Genomic DNA, 14496 nt, shown 5'->3' on the forward strand with positions numbered 1-14496 from the left:
CTGGGGTCTCCAGAATGCCAGTCTGGCTGCCAGCTCGTTAAATGGGCACTGAAGTGTCATCAGGGAGCTGAGGTGTCATTAACACTAAAACATAGCTGACCAAACCTGTAGCTTAATTTAGGAGCTTGTCAGATGTATGGTAATGGCCTGATTAGGCTTGGTTAAAGGTGGTGTTTGCAGGCTTCTGTACATTTTTAATCTCTGTATAATAAAATATTAAACATCAGCTCTTGCTCTTACTGGCGGATTTCTTGCGGGAAGATCTACTCTGGGACTTCTTTAGCACTGAATACTGAGCAACTGACAGAAAAAGGGGAGTTTGGACCAATGTCTCTGCTGGCGTAACTCCATGACAGCCGGAGGGTGGAATCCCAGCCCTGGGACTTCTGCCAGGCTTATGACTGCTGAGAACTCTTTTAACAACTCAACCCTGATTTTGCTTTGGACTGAAACCTCCATTTGAGTCTTGGCCTATAAACACTTGCATCTCCCATACAGAAGAAAAATGCTCTGCAGCAAGCAAATGAGCTTGGAAACAGATTTAACTTTGTCAGTGGAACCCTTGCTGTAGACATTCATTGAGGGCTAAATTTGGCTTCTGTGGTAAGACACTGAGTGGCACACAGACATTCAGCTCCCTCAGTGATGGAAAGGCTCCTGCTTTGGCTGCAGTCACAGTTTATTTGACATGCTCCCTGTCGCTCCTGTGAACTGCATAAGCAAAGTGTTGGTGCTGCCTCTCAATGAGACCCACTCGTGCAGTCAGTGCTCATTAACATTTTTTTAAGACCAGGAACCCTTGATACTGACAATGCATCTCTCTTCTGTCTTTCCATTGCATACTGCTGTTGCAGCTTCCAGACTTTTTTTTAGGCTTATGCATTGTTACAGGGTATTTGCGAGTCTTTTGGAAGTTCTTGTGGCTGAAGATAACACCTGCATCAAAGCCCTCTCTGTGCTCTTCCTGTTTGCGGAAGACTGACTACACCTCCAGCAAGGAGGTCAGAAAGTTGGTGCTTCCATCACCCACAGCAGAGACTTGATAGCCTTATGGTTCTGAGGTTTAAAAAGGAGGAGGAAAGAAGATGCTAGAAAACCAAAATAAATTAATAATAATTCTGATTTCTTTATACATTATAAAGAAGCAAGGGAGAAAAAAAATGGTTTGCTTTGCAGGTCACCTTCACAGTAAATAGGAATTGTTCAATCACTGCTGGATAATACTAAGGGCACTCTCAGGGGCTGGCAACTGGAATGACGATTAAAAAAATATGAGCAAGATTTTAAGTGTCTCTTTGTGAAACAAACAGAGCAAAATTGTTCATCAGTGGCGGAACAGATACTGTAAACACTGTCTTAAAACAAATCTGGAAGGAACGCGTATCTCTGCAGAAACAACAGAGAAGATGATCAGCTCTGTCTTCCCAGCACAGTCCCAACCCCTTATGGATACAGAGGGAGTCTGTGACCTTGCCTTCCTACTCCACGTGTCGAGCTTTCTGAAGCTCCATGTCTCTTTTTGCATTTGAGAAGACAGATAGGAAATATTTCACAGAATCAATGAAGTTGTCTGGGACCTCTTGTGATCATCTAGTCCAACCTCCGTCAAGCCGGGTGAGCTAAAGCAAGTTGCCAAGGACAGTGTCCAGTTGGGTTTTGAATGCCTCCATGGAGGGAGACTCCACAGCCTCTCTGGGCAACCTACTCCAGTTTTTCAGCACCCTCACAGAGTAAATAAAATTTACTATGTTCAGATGGAATCTGATGTGTTTCAGTTTGTGCCTCTTACGCTGTCATTGAGCACTACTGAAAAGAGCCTGCCTCCCTCCTGCTGGCTGTGCTTCATCTCCTGCTTGTTGGGATGGACCTTCCGTGAGCCTGGAGGAGGTGATCTCTGAAAGCCAGCTCAGAGGACCCCTATGCTCTCCACGACTGTATCACAAGCAGCTCTCTGAAGAGGCCAAAGTCTGCTCTTCAAAATCAGAGTTGTGGTCCTGCCGTTTGCCTTAACTCTCCCCTCTTATCATCCTGAACTCCACCATCTCATGGCCACTGCACCCAACGTTGACCCCGCCTTCATGTCTCCAACCAGTTGTTCCTTGTTTGTAAGTATGAGGTCTTCCTTACTAGCTCCCTGATCACCTGTGCTAGGGAGTTGGTGTCAGTGTACTCTTGAACTCTCCTAGATTGCTTGGACCCCGCTGTGTTGTCACTTCTAGTTTAAACCTCGTCCTACCGGCTCTAAGCTTAACCTTAGCATAAAATACATCCATCTCCTTCTGGGCTCACTGTTGGTCCCTGCACTCCCTGCTGCAGGCCTGGTGGCTCCATGCTAGCCGATGAGCACCAGGTGGCCCGGGCGTAATGTGTTGCAGAGAAGCGGTCACACACACTGGCGCAAAGGTAGTCCATCTGCATGTTTGCAAATACACTGGCTACAGCGGCAAGGCGGCCCAGTAGCCCAGATCCTTTGCACCTCTTCCAGCTGCAGCGCCGACACCTGCCTTCCAGGACAGATGTTCACTTGAAACTTAGTAGTGACACATCACTAGAAGCACATCTGCGGTGAAGCGGTTCTTAGTGTTTTCTTCTTTTGAGCTAATCACCCTCGTGACTTCCTCTCTGCCTAAGAGGTGAGGATTCTTTTTTTTTTAACTGCTTTTTCTGGCTAAAGGAAGGATTGTCCTCAAATCTCCAATGAGATTTGCTGTATGATCCACTTTCTCCTTTTGTCTCTCCTAATAAGTCAGAATGCAAGAGCCGGGACTGGAGATTTTCCATGGGGTTGCTCTCCACTAGGCAGAGCAGCATACGGCCTTTGGCTGCTCTGTCCCAGACACCGTAGTACTGAGAATCATGTTTTGTTTTAATTGAGCCTGGTGAATGATCCAGGCACAGGGTGCTACTGTGCTTGGGGCTGAAAACACAGGATAAAAAATTATTCTTTCCCAAGGACTCTAAATTGATGGACCAGACAAAAGGTAGAGGGGATGGCAGAAAAACCCCAAAACATCTGTACGGAAAAATTCTACCAGTTCTATGGATAAAAGTGTTTTTGTCCAACCTTTGCCAGGGACATTGTCATTCCTGGAGTTTGAACTCTTCCCCAGGTGACTAAATTAAAGCCATTCATGTACAGTTGATCACCCTAAAGGTTTCAACATTACCAGATTAAAGTTATAGAGCTAGTCTGGAGAGAAGCCACCAAGGGAGTCTGTCATCCCCGCCATCTGCACCAACAAGGATTTGGGACAGAAGTGGATTAAGCTCTTGGGGGCTTTAAGTAAATTCTCTTGTGGCTCAGGCTGCCTTCCTCTCAGATTCCTACAAACAGCACATTTTATTCTGACCACCCATTTTATTAATGAGTTTCACCCAGCAGGGCTGCTCCACTGCCTACAGATAAACATTGCACAACATTTGTTGGAGCAGAGCTCCAGTGTGGCGGAATGCATAGCCAAGCATTTCACAACTGTCATCTATGGATTTCTGCTTACAGAAATAGCACAGGAAACCCCAGCTAGCCAAGTCTGGCTCTCAAAAGGAGGAACAAAGTGCACATATACTGCTCTGCTACCTTTCCTAAGGGAGAGAGCTGAATTACAGAACCATCTGCATGTCTTTGGGCTGTTCTCTGCCAGGCAGCAGTTTCCTGAGGACCTGCCAGCCAAGGATGTCACAAGGCTGATGCGGCTTGTGGCTGGTCCACCACTTTGATGGCTTTCCCCTTGGGGAAACTACCCTCCCCTCATGCCTGACCCTGCCTGTAGCCTCGCTCAGACACTTAACATCTCCCCACAGGAAGGTCCTGTCAAGAGTTCAGTGCGCTTTGACAGCCTTTTTAGTTCTCAGCAGGATTTAGGCTCACATCATTGGCACTGAAACCTTCAAAGCTTGGTACTGCATACCTACCCCTAGGCTTTCCATCTACTGCACATTTGGTGCCAGGAGCGTGAGGCCGTGGTGCAGCCCCCAAAGCTCTGAGGTACTATGCAGCACCACCGCCCTCCCGCCCAGGCAACGGCAGTTTCTGCCTGCTGGAGACCAAATCAGACTTCACCCTCCAGCCGACATCCCAATGGATGCCTCCTCCTCCTAAAAGTGTATTTTTTTTCCTCAGCGAAGGAGGCCGAACTGCTAGGAGACAGCTCTCCGGGAAAAAAAAGATCTCTGTGACAAGACCCCTCTCGGCGTTATAACTGGCTCCTAAAATGACGCGTAAAGGCGGCAAATCGTTCCCTAACTCTCCTCTGTCCCCCTGCCGCGCTCGCGGCTGTTTTTCTGAGGGGGGGAAAGCGAGGGACTGAGGGCGCTGAGGCACCGCGCCCAGCACGGGGACCGGTCCCGATCCGCCAGCGCCCTGAGAAGAGCAAGATGGCGGCGGCACAGCCCAATCAGCGCGCCGCGCCTGTTCGCGCCCGCCTTTTGCCCACTCCCGGCGCTCCGCGTGCCCCGGACGGTTCCATTCAGCACCCTCCCCCCCCGCCCGGCGCCCGGGGTGGGCCCGCCCGGTCGCTATAAAGCGGAGCGCAGCGCACATGTGCTCCTCAGTGCCGGCGGGAGCGGGAGGGCGGTGGGGTCTGGGTTGGTCGGGAGAGGGGGCGGTGGGGGTCGGGCGTGCCGCACACTCACCGCGCAGCCCCTCGGTGCTTGTGTCCCCGTCCCCTGTGAGGGTTGCCGGTGCCCCCCTGCCCGGCCCTGCGCTGCCGCCGCTCCCCCGCGGGATGCGGGCTTGGCCCGCCCCGCCAGTCCTGCCCCCCTAGCCGGCCGCAGCATGAGCGCGGCGAGCGATACGTACTTCCTCATAAAAGACATAAAACCCGGACTGAAAAACTTAAATGTCATCTTTATTGTGCTGGAGATCGGTAAGTGGCGTCCGGCACGCCCCACCCCCGGGCCGCCCACGCGTGTCACGCAGGGGCCGTCCCGTGCCCCCCCTGAGCCGCGCTTCTCCCCGCAGGGCGAGTCACCAAGACCAAGGACGGGCACGAGGTGAGGTCCTGCAAGGTGGCGGACAAGACGGGCAGCATCACCATCTCCGTGTGGGACGAGATCGGCGGCCTCATCCAGCCGGGGGACATCATCCGCCTGACCAAAGGGTGCGTATGGGGCCGGGCCCGCCCCCCCCGCTGCCCGGGGGCCCCGTGGCGGCGGGCGGGGGCGCGGGGAGCACGGCTGGCCCCGGCGCGGCGGCACCCGCAGGTCACTGCCACATTAAAACCGCCTCCCCCCCCCTCCCCCGCCTAGCAGCAGCGTGGCTAGGAGGGGCTTGTATTTTTAATGAGGAGGTGGTGTTAAGAGACCTGGCTTTTTTTTTTTTTAAAAAAAAAACAACACAGCTCCTTAGGAAAGACTTCTTTTGGGGGGAGGGTTGTGTGGGGGGCGAATGCAACAGACTGTCCTGGTCTGTAAATCAAGCATGTTATTTTTACAGCCAGTTCTTTACTCTAGCAGGCAGCTCCTTAATGAAAGAAAGGGATGATTAATGTGTCTGGTGCAGAAAAAGTTGCTTTTCATTGCAGTGGGTTTAAGAGAAGTGATGGGCAGAGGAGGAGAACCTTGTCAGCTTCACTCTGAAAATTCATGCAAGGGCTTCACTGCAGAGCATGTTAGCTTGGTTAGGTGCAATTGATTTATCTCAGAGGTGGTTTAATTAAAAAAACACACACACACCCCTAAACATGTTTATTAAGTGAGAAAGGGACTAGATTCAGTTTGAAAATCCTCTTTCATGTCACTTAACTTGTCAGTAGCAAAACAATAGTCACTTTCATTTGAGTTCTTCATGCCATTTCAGTTATACTTAGAAATCCATTACACTGGCCCACAGCACTCCAAGAGATGGTGTGTAAGGTCCTCTTAATTTCTTCTTATGAAGAAGTAGGTAAAAGGTGACTGGGTGGTGCTGCTGACTGAGCTGGTCTTAAGTTGCTCATTTGAGTGTAATTCTTGGTTTTGGCGTGAAATGGGCTCACCCTTGCCACCAAAACTACAGCTGCTTCCTCCTATGCAAATGTCCTTTTACACGAAATGAGCTGTCTCCTCAGCAGGGGTGGTTCTGGGGAAGCCTGCTTGCGTGGAGAGCACGTGGAACGCTGCGCTGGGTGGAACTGAACAGCTCTGGGCCACTACAAAGCCCTGTGCACAGACGACATTGAAACAAATTAATAGCGATACTGTTCAGCGGCGTTACTGTGCTCTGCTCTGACCAGCTGGCTGTAGTTGCGCTGGTGTTTCAGTGCAACAGATGGGAGGGTCACTGCATCCCTTCATGTCCAAAAGTCAGTTTGGCTAGTATAAATTAAATTTATGAGCTCTCATTGCTGTTCCTGGTGGGTGGCTAAGTCATGCCCTCATTTGCGTGAATCGCATGCTCACTTAGGACTGCTTAGTGAGTGAAATGGCAAAAGCTAAAGACATTCTGGTTGGCTCTCACATTAAGAGAAATGCCCTCATGCTGGCATACGAGGTTCTCAAAACACCATTTTATACTTAGACAGGATTAGTTTGGGTGTGTGATGTTGCCAGTGCAAGGCAGGTAAGTTGCAGCTCTGTAGGCTACTCTGACTTCAGTGCAGGGTGCTCGCTGTTAATAGCAGAAAGGCTTGGCTGGGCCCCCCATATAAGCATGTCTTTCTGCTGAATTTCAAGCTGTAGATGCATTCCTTTGCAAAAGCAGACACTTGCTGATTTTTGTCATTGGCGGGATGTTAGTTCTGGAGTTTAGTGCTTTTTTGGCTGGCTCTTTCCGAGACAAAAACAAGGGCTTGCATACGTGGAATAACTTTGTGCTGGAGGTTATCAGTCGCATGATTTGCTGGGTCTTGTCCCAGGAAATTTATGTTTGACTTACATTTATCATTTCGTAGCTCTTGTCCTTTGTGCTCTGCTACAAGAGTGTCCCACTAGCTGGTTATTAAAGGTTAAGCATGGAGTTAAAGCATACTTTAAAGTAAAAGGTGGTGTTATGAAGTGCATTAATCCTGCTTCTGGATGGAGTGCTGCTGAGATGGGTACCCAAGCTGTAGATACTGTGCTGTACTGCTTGTGCTGAAGTGCGGGGAAGGTTATCTTTGCATTGGCACGATGGTCCTGTTCTGCCAACCGAACTCCTCCCCGGTGCCTCTGTTTGAGGCACTGTGTGTGGCTGGATGGCTCCCAGGCTCAGCAGATAAAGTAAAGGGCAAGAGGAAGGTTTGTTATCTATGTTCCAGAGATAGACCTGGAGCATAAGGAAGTGGTGACTTGTCTTAGGTTATCGGTGACTCCTGAGAGTGCAGTTGCTGGGGCTCCCTGTTCCTTTGCTAGAAGACACCCATATTCCTGTTAACTCTTGCACTGCACCTGGGTTTCTGGACTGTATTTTCATTATTTTTTTCACATACATGATGCCCCTCACTGAAAGAAGCGATTATGCAGAAAGTTTTGCATAACCCGAATCCCAATGCTTGAAGTCAAGTGCCACTATAAAGACTGGAGTGCACTCGTGCTGTCTTGTAAGTGAATGTTTCCGCCATCAGAAAATTATTTCACTGCATTTCTATGTCAATTGGAACACGATGATCAAACTCGTGCCTTTAAAAAAGAAAATCTGGTAAGGACCTATACTAAAACAGCGAGCGCTTCCTATTTTACACATTCAATAGCAGTATCTGTATTATGCAGTGAACAAAGGTAATTCTTCCTGGCTCCTGCACTGAGAATTGTCACTGAATGGTAACACAGATACTGCTTTCGGCAAAATGCCTTTCCTCTGCAGGACCAGTCATAAGGGTTGCTCCAGCCAAGGGAAGAGCATCCAATCTCAAAATGATTGGCTGCTTTCCTGGAATTCCCAAAGGAGTCAGCTGAGCTTCCAGTACCTTTTGCTAGAAGCAAAATGTGGGGAACTTTGTGTGGTGAACTTGGGGTCCCTGGGAATTTCTTCAGTCCTTTCATGCTGATACTTACTAACTCTTAGAAGAAAGCATGCTTCTACTTTTTTTCAACAGTGGTATTTCTTATTTGCTAAGAGACTGCTTTGCTTCTTCCTTTGGCCAGGTATGCATCTCTGTGGAAAGGATGCCTGACACTTTACACAGGACGAGGAGGCGAGCTGCATAAAATTGGGGAGTAAGTATTGAGTGTTCATAGTTGCAGTGTGATGTCCTCAGCAGAGCATCATGGTAAGTATGAGACATGGTGGCTCTTAGTAAATGGAAGCTAGGGCAGCAAAAAACTGTGTTGATTGGTCATGGGTAGGTACAGTACAGACAACTGTGATGTGTGTTTACACATGCTGTTGTGTTAATGAGCTCAGACCCTCTCTGGATTCTAGGTATGTTGAGGAAAACCAGCCTCCAACACTGGCACAGGTCTGAGTTTTACTTAAGGAGGAAGAGTTTAAATGACAAGAGATTTAATCTGCATTGCTTACCTAGGCCTCAGCTTGACTGACTAAATAAACTCAGTTTATTTTGGTGGAAGCCCTGTGTGTGTATCATGTTTGAGAGAGAGGCAGTGCAAAGAAGGAAGACAAAGGTAACTCCAGTGAATCATATATAAACAGAAGGAAGCCTCATTAACCTTCTTTAACCTTCCCACAAACTGAAGCAGTGGCGACTCCTGACTAAGAACAAACATAAGTAACATACTTGACATGCAACAGGAAAAACAGCAACGTTTTCTAACCAGAAGAGCACTTCCGCTGTTGCACAAATGCCGTGGGAGGCCTTGCAGTCATCAGGAAAGTGGGGTTCTGGGGTGGCCACCTCTCATCTTGGATAGTTCAGAAATGCCCAGTGTCCAGCTGGAGTTTGTGAGGGATGACCTGTTTTTTTCGGTTTTCATGATTTGGGTTTTTTCGGTGTAAAGCCACCACCTCAAAAGTGTTGGCTTACTCTGCAGCAGGCTGGATTGAGGTGAGCCCTCACCTGGGCTGGGAGCTCTGCTTCTGCTTAACCAAGCTGCTTAATCATTCAGATCTTTCTTCCCCTCTGCCATCGTTTCCATGTGGTGAGTTGGTGGGGCCTTTTCCTCCCATGGTCCCTTTGAATGGAAAAAGGTGCTTTGAGTTTCATTCCCTGTTTTGGATGCTGTGATGTTAATAGGGCACTCCGTAACTTGGGAGCGTGTAGGAGCATTCAAGCTGTCCCTAGAGAGCTAAAGCAGTCCAGTCTGCGAGCAGGCTGGGTGACTCTGTGCCTCAGGTGACCTTGTGAGTGGGCGTTGGACAAGATTGCACAGCTGGAAGAGAGGCAGAGGGAGCCCTTTCATCACCTTTTGTTTTCTTTAGGCCATTTTACCCTTTAGAGTAAATATGTACTTGCCTCTGCTTGACTGAAACACCCTTGCCAGGAAGATGTGACAGGTTCACCGCAAGCTGTAAAGGGATCAAAGAGCCTTTTAATACCTATGAATGCTCTCTGAACTTTGGGGTCTGGATAAGTTACTTCTAGGTGATGGGATATGTCAAAGACACATGCTCTTTGAGCTGTGGAGTTGAGAAGTCTGTTAAACAGCTTTTAGAACTTCCTCATAATCTTAATTTCTCCCCAGGTTCTGCATGGTGTACTCAGAAGTGCCAAACTTCAGTGAGCCTAACTTGGAACACACTGGGCAGAACAAACTGGTATGTTAAACTTGTCTGAGGCTTCTGTCATAGTGCTCCTTGTTCTGAACACTTCGCGTTAGGCAGTGATCAGATGTGACTCTTCTGGAAAAGTGGACTTGAAGTGATACATAGATAAAAATGAGCCAATAATTAGAGTAGCAAATAAATTTGCTGTGGAATGACTTTAAGAACGTGGGGGGGGGTGTGGGAAATCAGCGGTTTTCTGTAAAAATGTGAATTTTCTCTGATCCTTGTTTTTTGTTTCATTTAAATTTCTCCGAAGGTACAGGGTGAACAGAATAATAGTTCTGCATCAAGTAATATGGGTTCTTGTACTTTCGGGCCACTGGGTAAGTTTTTTTGTTTTGTAGAAATGAAAGGATGAGAAACACGTAACGGGGGTAGAAAGAAATTTATCTTGCTAAGGATTCTTTGTTCTGGGGCAACAGTGTACTATGGTCTAAAAAGTCTTTTAGATTGGGGCATGAACCTGCAAGCACAGAAATGTGAACATTTCCTGAATAATGGTTTCAAGATTTCTTTCCTAGAAGAGGGAGACATTAGAATATTCAAGGTGCCTGTATCACATAAAGGGACTTCTTTTTTCATCCTAAACTGATGTGATACTTGTAGAGTTTTTGCAGCACTTGAAATCCTGTTTTTGAAACCACCTGAGACCTTAGCTTTTAAGATTACTTCTGTTAGTCTTGCCAGTCACCACGGCTGTCTTGCCGGGTTAGCTTTCCAAAATAGAAGTGGTGGTAATCTGAATTCCAATATTTGACCTGGCTGGATCATTTTGTGATGTATTTAAACAATGAAGCTTAAATGAGAAGATGCTTCAAGGACTCGACTGGGTGTGAGCTGAGAGGGAGCCTTAGTTATGGCCTGCCTACATGATACCTGGCATTGTATAGCTGAGCCCTGCTGGTGGATGGCAACAAACTGATTCTGTAATTTGCTGTTCAAAAGCTCTCTGTCACTTCAGTGACTGGCTGCTTCCTCTTGAACACCATGATTTTAATTTCTTTTCTTTCACTTCTCTTACGAGACCTGTCTGTTCCCTTGAAAATAAATTATTCTGAACAAAGAAGGGCAGTGCTTTTGGGCCAGTCTTCCCTCAGTGCCAGGGTGAGGCTTTCAGTGTGTAGGTACTTCCTTGGTGGTGTTGCTTTGGGTGGTGGACAGCTGCTTTCACTGAGATTGTGCACATCTTCTTAAATGTCTTTTTTTGTCTCTTCCTGCTTCATAGTCTTTAAATGCAATGATTTAATTTTGTCTCTTCCTTCCTGTCGTCATTCTGCCTCTCTTTCTACCAGTAAAATGTGAACAGAGAATGAGAACTTGGTGCTAGCTGAGTTGCTTCTGTGGCTGGACTTCCCAAGGCAGCTTTCTGTTTCTGTTTACGTGGTAGTGGGGAATGATGCAAGGAGCTCTGTGTAGCCTGCTCTTTTGCTGATTTCTCCTTGACTTCTGCCCTGCTGTCTCTAGAAAATCTTGGTGTGTGTGTGACCTACAAGCCAGTGCATGTTTCTGAAAGCACCAGTTTAGTTTCATGAGATTCCAGTCTTTGTCCTGGGGAAAGAATCGGCACGCAACTCTGACCCTTCTTGCTTTAGTAGAGTGAAGTGTAGGAATGGAGTGGGGTTAACTTGGGAGCAGGGGAAAAGGCAAGCTGTGGTTTGGGGTCTTGTGGTGCCAGAGTGGCTGCTGGTGTTCAGGGTTTGCTGTAAACTCCATGCGTTCCCGCTTGCTAAACTTATGTAAGGGAGCAGTGATTTCAGCCCATGGAGCTCGTGATAACCTTTTTTCCTGTCTTTTTAGGAAATGGTTTACAAACTGGACCTGAATCAAGTGGATTTCCATTTACGTATAATCATGGCCACAGTTATGCAGGTAGTGGGAGAGGCAATGGACGAGGACCTGTAAATCCAGCCCCAGCTAACAGTGTTCAGCCTGTTCTCCCTGCTGTCAGTAATGGGAGGGACCCACGCAGAGCCTTTAAAAGATGACTATGCCAAATGTGGTTGTACAGCTTGCTTAAACTCTAAACTCTACTTGAACACTTATTGCACTTTTATTTATAGTTAACTGTGAACCAGTTTGTCCTTTGCTGTTTTTTTTTACCTTTTGGTCTATGGAGCAATGTGATCGATTTCTTGTTTTGCTTAGGGAAGCACAGTGAGTCTTCCCCATATGTTAAGGGGGTAGGGGGAGAAGGTGGATGTAAGAAAGTAAGGGTAACGGGTTGAAGAGTCTCATTTAAAACTCGGTGCCCTTTGCTAAATGGAAGAAAATTTCAGTTACATGTCTGTATTTTTTGTTTCTGTTGGTCAGCCATATAGCCTTAACAGGTCTATTATGTCCTGTGCGTGCATATGTTGGCTTCCATTAGGGTTAATGGGAGTTCTTCGTATTGGAAGGGGAATGAGCGGGAAGAGCAAAGATGCTTTAGTGAACTAGGTGTCCTTGGAATGAATATAGCTTGCAAAAGCAATAAGTATAAGGAAATGGTGGTGCCAGCAACTAGTGGTGTTTCCTGAATCGGAGAATGGATAGCTTGGATGAAAGTGGAAGACATAGTGAGTGTCTTGTACCTTGACTTCTGATTCCAGAAAGGTGTGCGCTGCTCAAAAATTCTCTATGAACACCATTATCACTGTCAAGGAAAGTGACAAGACACTGATTTTTTTTGCTTTTGATAGAAGCTTGGATATTTGTTCTTGCTGTGCATGACATAGCAGGAGAGGAGAATCTAAATTCAGACAATATTGGGGAATACGCTGTTTGTAGCCACTCATTTAAAAGCCCAAGGTTACTTTGCAGGAGTCTCAGTTTCCAGGAAAGAACTAATTTCAAATGCTGTATTACCCATCCCTTCAATGAGGCTGCCTATTTCTCCTTCCTTGATTCACTTTTCCAAATGAATTATGTATTAGGTGAAGCTATATATATGTGTGGATTGCAGAGGTACTGGCCAAGCGCACAGCTGCACTTCTGATGCTGTTAAGCTGCTAAGCTTCCCTTCCTCTGTGTCACATGAAATAGGAATTATCCCTTCAAGAACACCACCACCACCATCTCCTGGGGGAAGATAGCTGTGGTTTGATTTCCAAGATCACAAATGCCTTGACTCTAGGTAAGGGTCCAGTGCCATATTTCAGATCAGGTTCAAAAACAACTCGGAAGCTGAGGTGTCATACTGGATTCATCTGTTTAACTTCTCTTATAGCTGACCTCTCAAATAAAAAATTGCACTAACCATTTCAAAAACAAATCTAACTTTCTTTCTGTCAAGCCATAAAGACTTCATTGACAAAAGGCTCTTTCTAAATTGTGAGTTGTTTCTGTGGTTGTTCATGTTAATTGAATTTACTACTGTGTCACTAATGTTTACAAGTTATTTACATTTGATACTTCTGCTTTTGGTACTCTATCATGAGGACTTGTTGAAAATTGCTTCTAAGTGGCAGAAGTTCCTTGCTTAGTCTGAAATAATGAACTTCCTTTTAAATGCAAGCAGCAGTAACAACAGACTTCTGAAGGGAGGTTTACAAAGCCCCGTGTGCCCAGACACCCGAGGGCTATTTGCCTCCAGTCTGGGTCAAGTGCTGTCTTGGTACCTGCTTCCAGACAGAACTAGGAAAACTTGTCTTGGACAGAAGAGAGTGGCACACCTTGCGAGATCACCCATGGGTGCTGTTATGGAAGAACAGTGCTAATGGGTGAACCAGAAAGCGTGCTGCGACTTCTGGGGAAATGGTGTAAGGTGGCGATGTGTAGCTCAGGGACTTTAAATTGCTTACCTATTTAAATAAGTCATGTATAGTCTAGATGCATGGACAACCTCTTAATGCTGTGCTGCATTAAGACACTTGATATACTTGTGAGAAGGAAGCCAAGAGGACTTCCAAACCTGTCAAGTGTGTATATGGCATGTTCCAGAGGTAAATGAGATGTAAGTACGGTGTGAGACATGCTTTCCGGTAGTAGCTGTAAAGGTAGCAAGTGAAGTGATGGTGTGGGGGGGACTTAATGTTCATTGGGGTGTCTCCACCACGGATCTCAAATCCTGGTGGTCTTGTCTACAGCATAAAGAAGGTTGAAATAGGGGGAGAATCCTGTGTTGGTGTGTGCTGAGGTGCCTGATGTTTGTAGCTCTATGCATTTGAGCTTTTTTGAAGCTAATAAACTGAATGCTTGTTCACAAATTCCAAGTAAGTGAGATGATTACTGCTCGTAAGTGGCGTAAGATTAAAAACTTGCTGTCAAGTGGATGACTGGTTTGCAGTTGAGAGGAAAGAAGCAAGAGGCTGGTCTTCATGTTCAAGGTTAGTAGCATTCCTGCCTCCCTGTTTCTGATGTGAAACTATTTTGGTTTATTAATGAATTTTTACTTCTTTGCAGGGGAAATCTGTGCCCTGAAAAGTCGCGTGGACTTAAAGTAAATTTAACGATAGTAATTTTTCAAGGTCTTCTGATCTTCCAGTGAACCTAAGACAATACCTCTGACTACCTCAGAGGTATCGGTGTCAAGATGGCAAGTTCTCAGCTTGCAGAGGAATCTGGAAGCCTGCTTACATCTGTTTGGATCGTACCACCTCTGTGTACAGAGAGACAGAGATGGTGCATTTCTCAGTGTAAACAAGCAGTTGTCACGCATTACTCTGACACAACCAGGCAGTTCATAGGTGCCCAGCGGTTAGGTCACTGGGGAGTCTCTGTACAGATGTCTTACTGAGATAAAGGTAAGGCTTGCAGCTAGGGTAGTCTCATGCTAGATAGTACAGATTGCCAAGGCGGGGAGAACCAAACCCAACCCTCTGGAAGGCGTTGAGGTGCCCAGACACAAACTGTGCGGTGCCAAACTGCAGCTGAGCAGTCCTAATACCCCCCCAGTCACC

General features: G+C 46.8%; 1 protein-coding gene across 2 annotated transcripts; it reads left to right on the top strand.

The window, feature by feature from the left end:
- Positions 1-4569: 4569 nt before the first annotated feature.
- NABP1 (nucleic acid binding protein 1) lies at positions 4570-13809 on the top strand. 2 transcript variants are annotated; one of them, XM_037398100.1, is made up of 6 exons: positions 4570-4865; positions 4961-5099; positions 8041-8112; positions 9538-9610; positions 9876-9942; positions 11417-13809. In XM_037398100.1, the coding sequence occupies exons 1-6, from the start codon at positions 4775-4777 to the stop codon at positions 11602-11604; spliced, it is 630 nt and encodes a 209-aa protein (XP_037253997.1). In that variant the 5' UTR covers positions 4570-4774; the 3' UTR covers positions 11605-13809. The 2 variants fall into 2 exon arrangements, with proteins under 2 accessions (XP_037253997.1, XP_037253999.1); XM_037398102.1 differs by having other exon boundaries at positions 4575-4865; positions 9882-9942.
- The last annotated feature ends 687 nt before the right edge of the window (positions 13810-14496 follow it).

The sequence above is a fragment of the Falco rusticolus genome, chromosome 8 (assembly GCF_015220075.1).
Source record: "Falco rusticolus isolate bFalRus1 chromosome 8, bFalRus1.pri, whole genome shotgun sequence".
Classification (NCBI taxonomy): domain Eukaryota; kingdom Metazoa; phylum Chordata; class Aves; order Falconiformes; family Falconidae; genus Falco; species Falco rusticolus.

What these genes read in the sequence shown, in the direction of transcription:
- NABP1 (XM_037398100.1), top strand. Translation starts at nt 4,775, where the DNA reads ATGAGCGCGGCGAGCGATACGTACTTCCTCATAAAAGACATAAAACCC. An exon ending in ATCATCCGCCTGACCAAAGG is followed by an intron (nt 5,100 to 8,040) that starts GTGCGTATGGGG and finishes TCCTTTGGCCAG; the next exon opens with GTATGCATCTCTGTGGAAAG. An exon ending in TTGTACTTTCGGGCCACTGG is followed by an intron (nt 9,943 to 11,416) that starts GTAAGTTTTTTT and finishes CTGTCTTTTTAG; the next exon opens with GAAATGGTTTACAAACTGGA.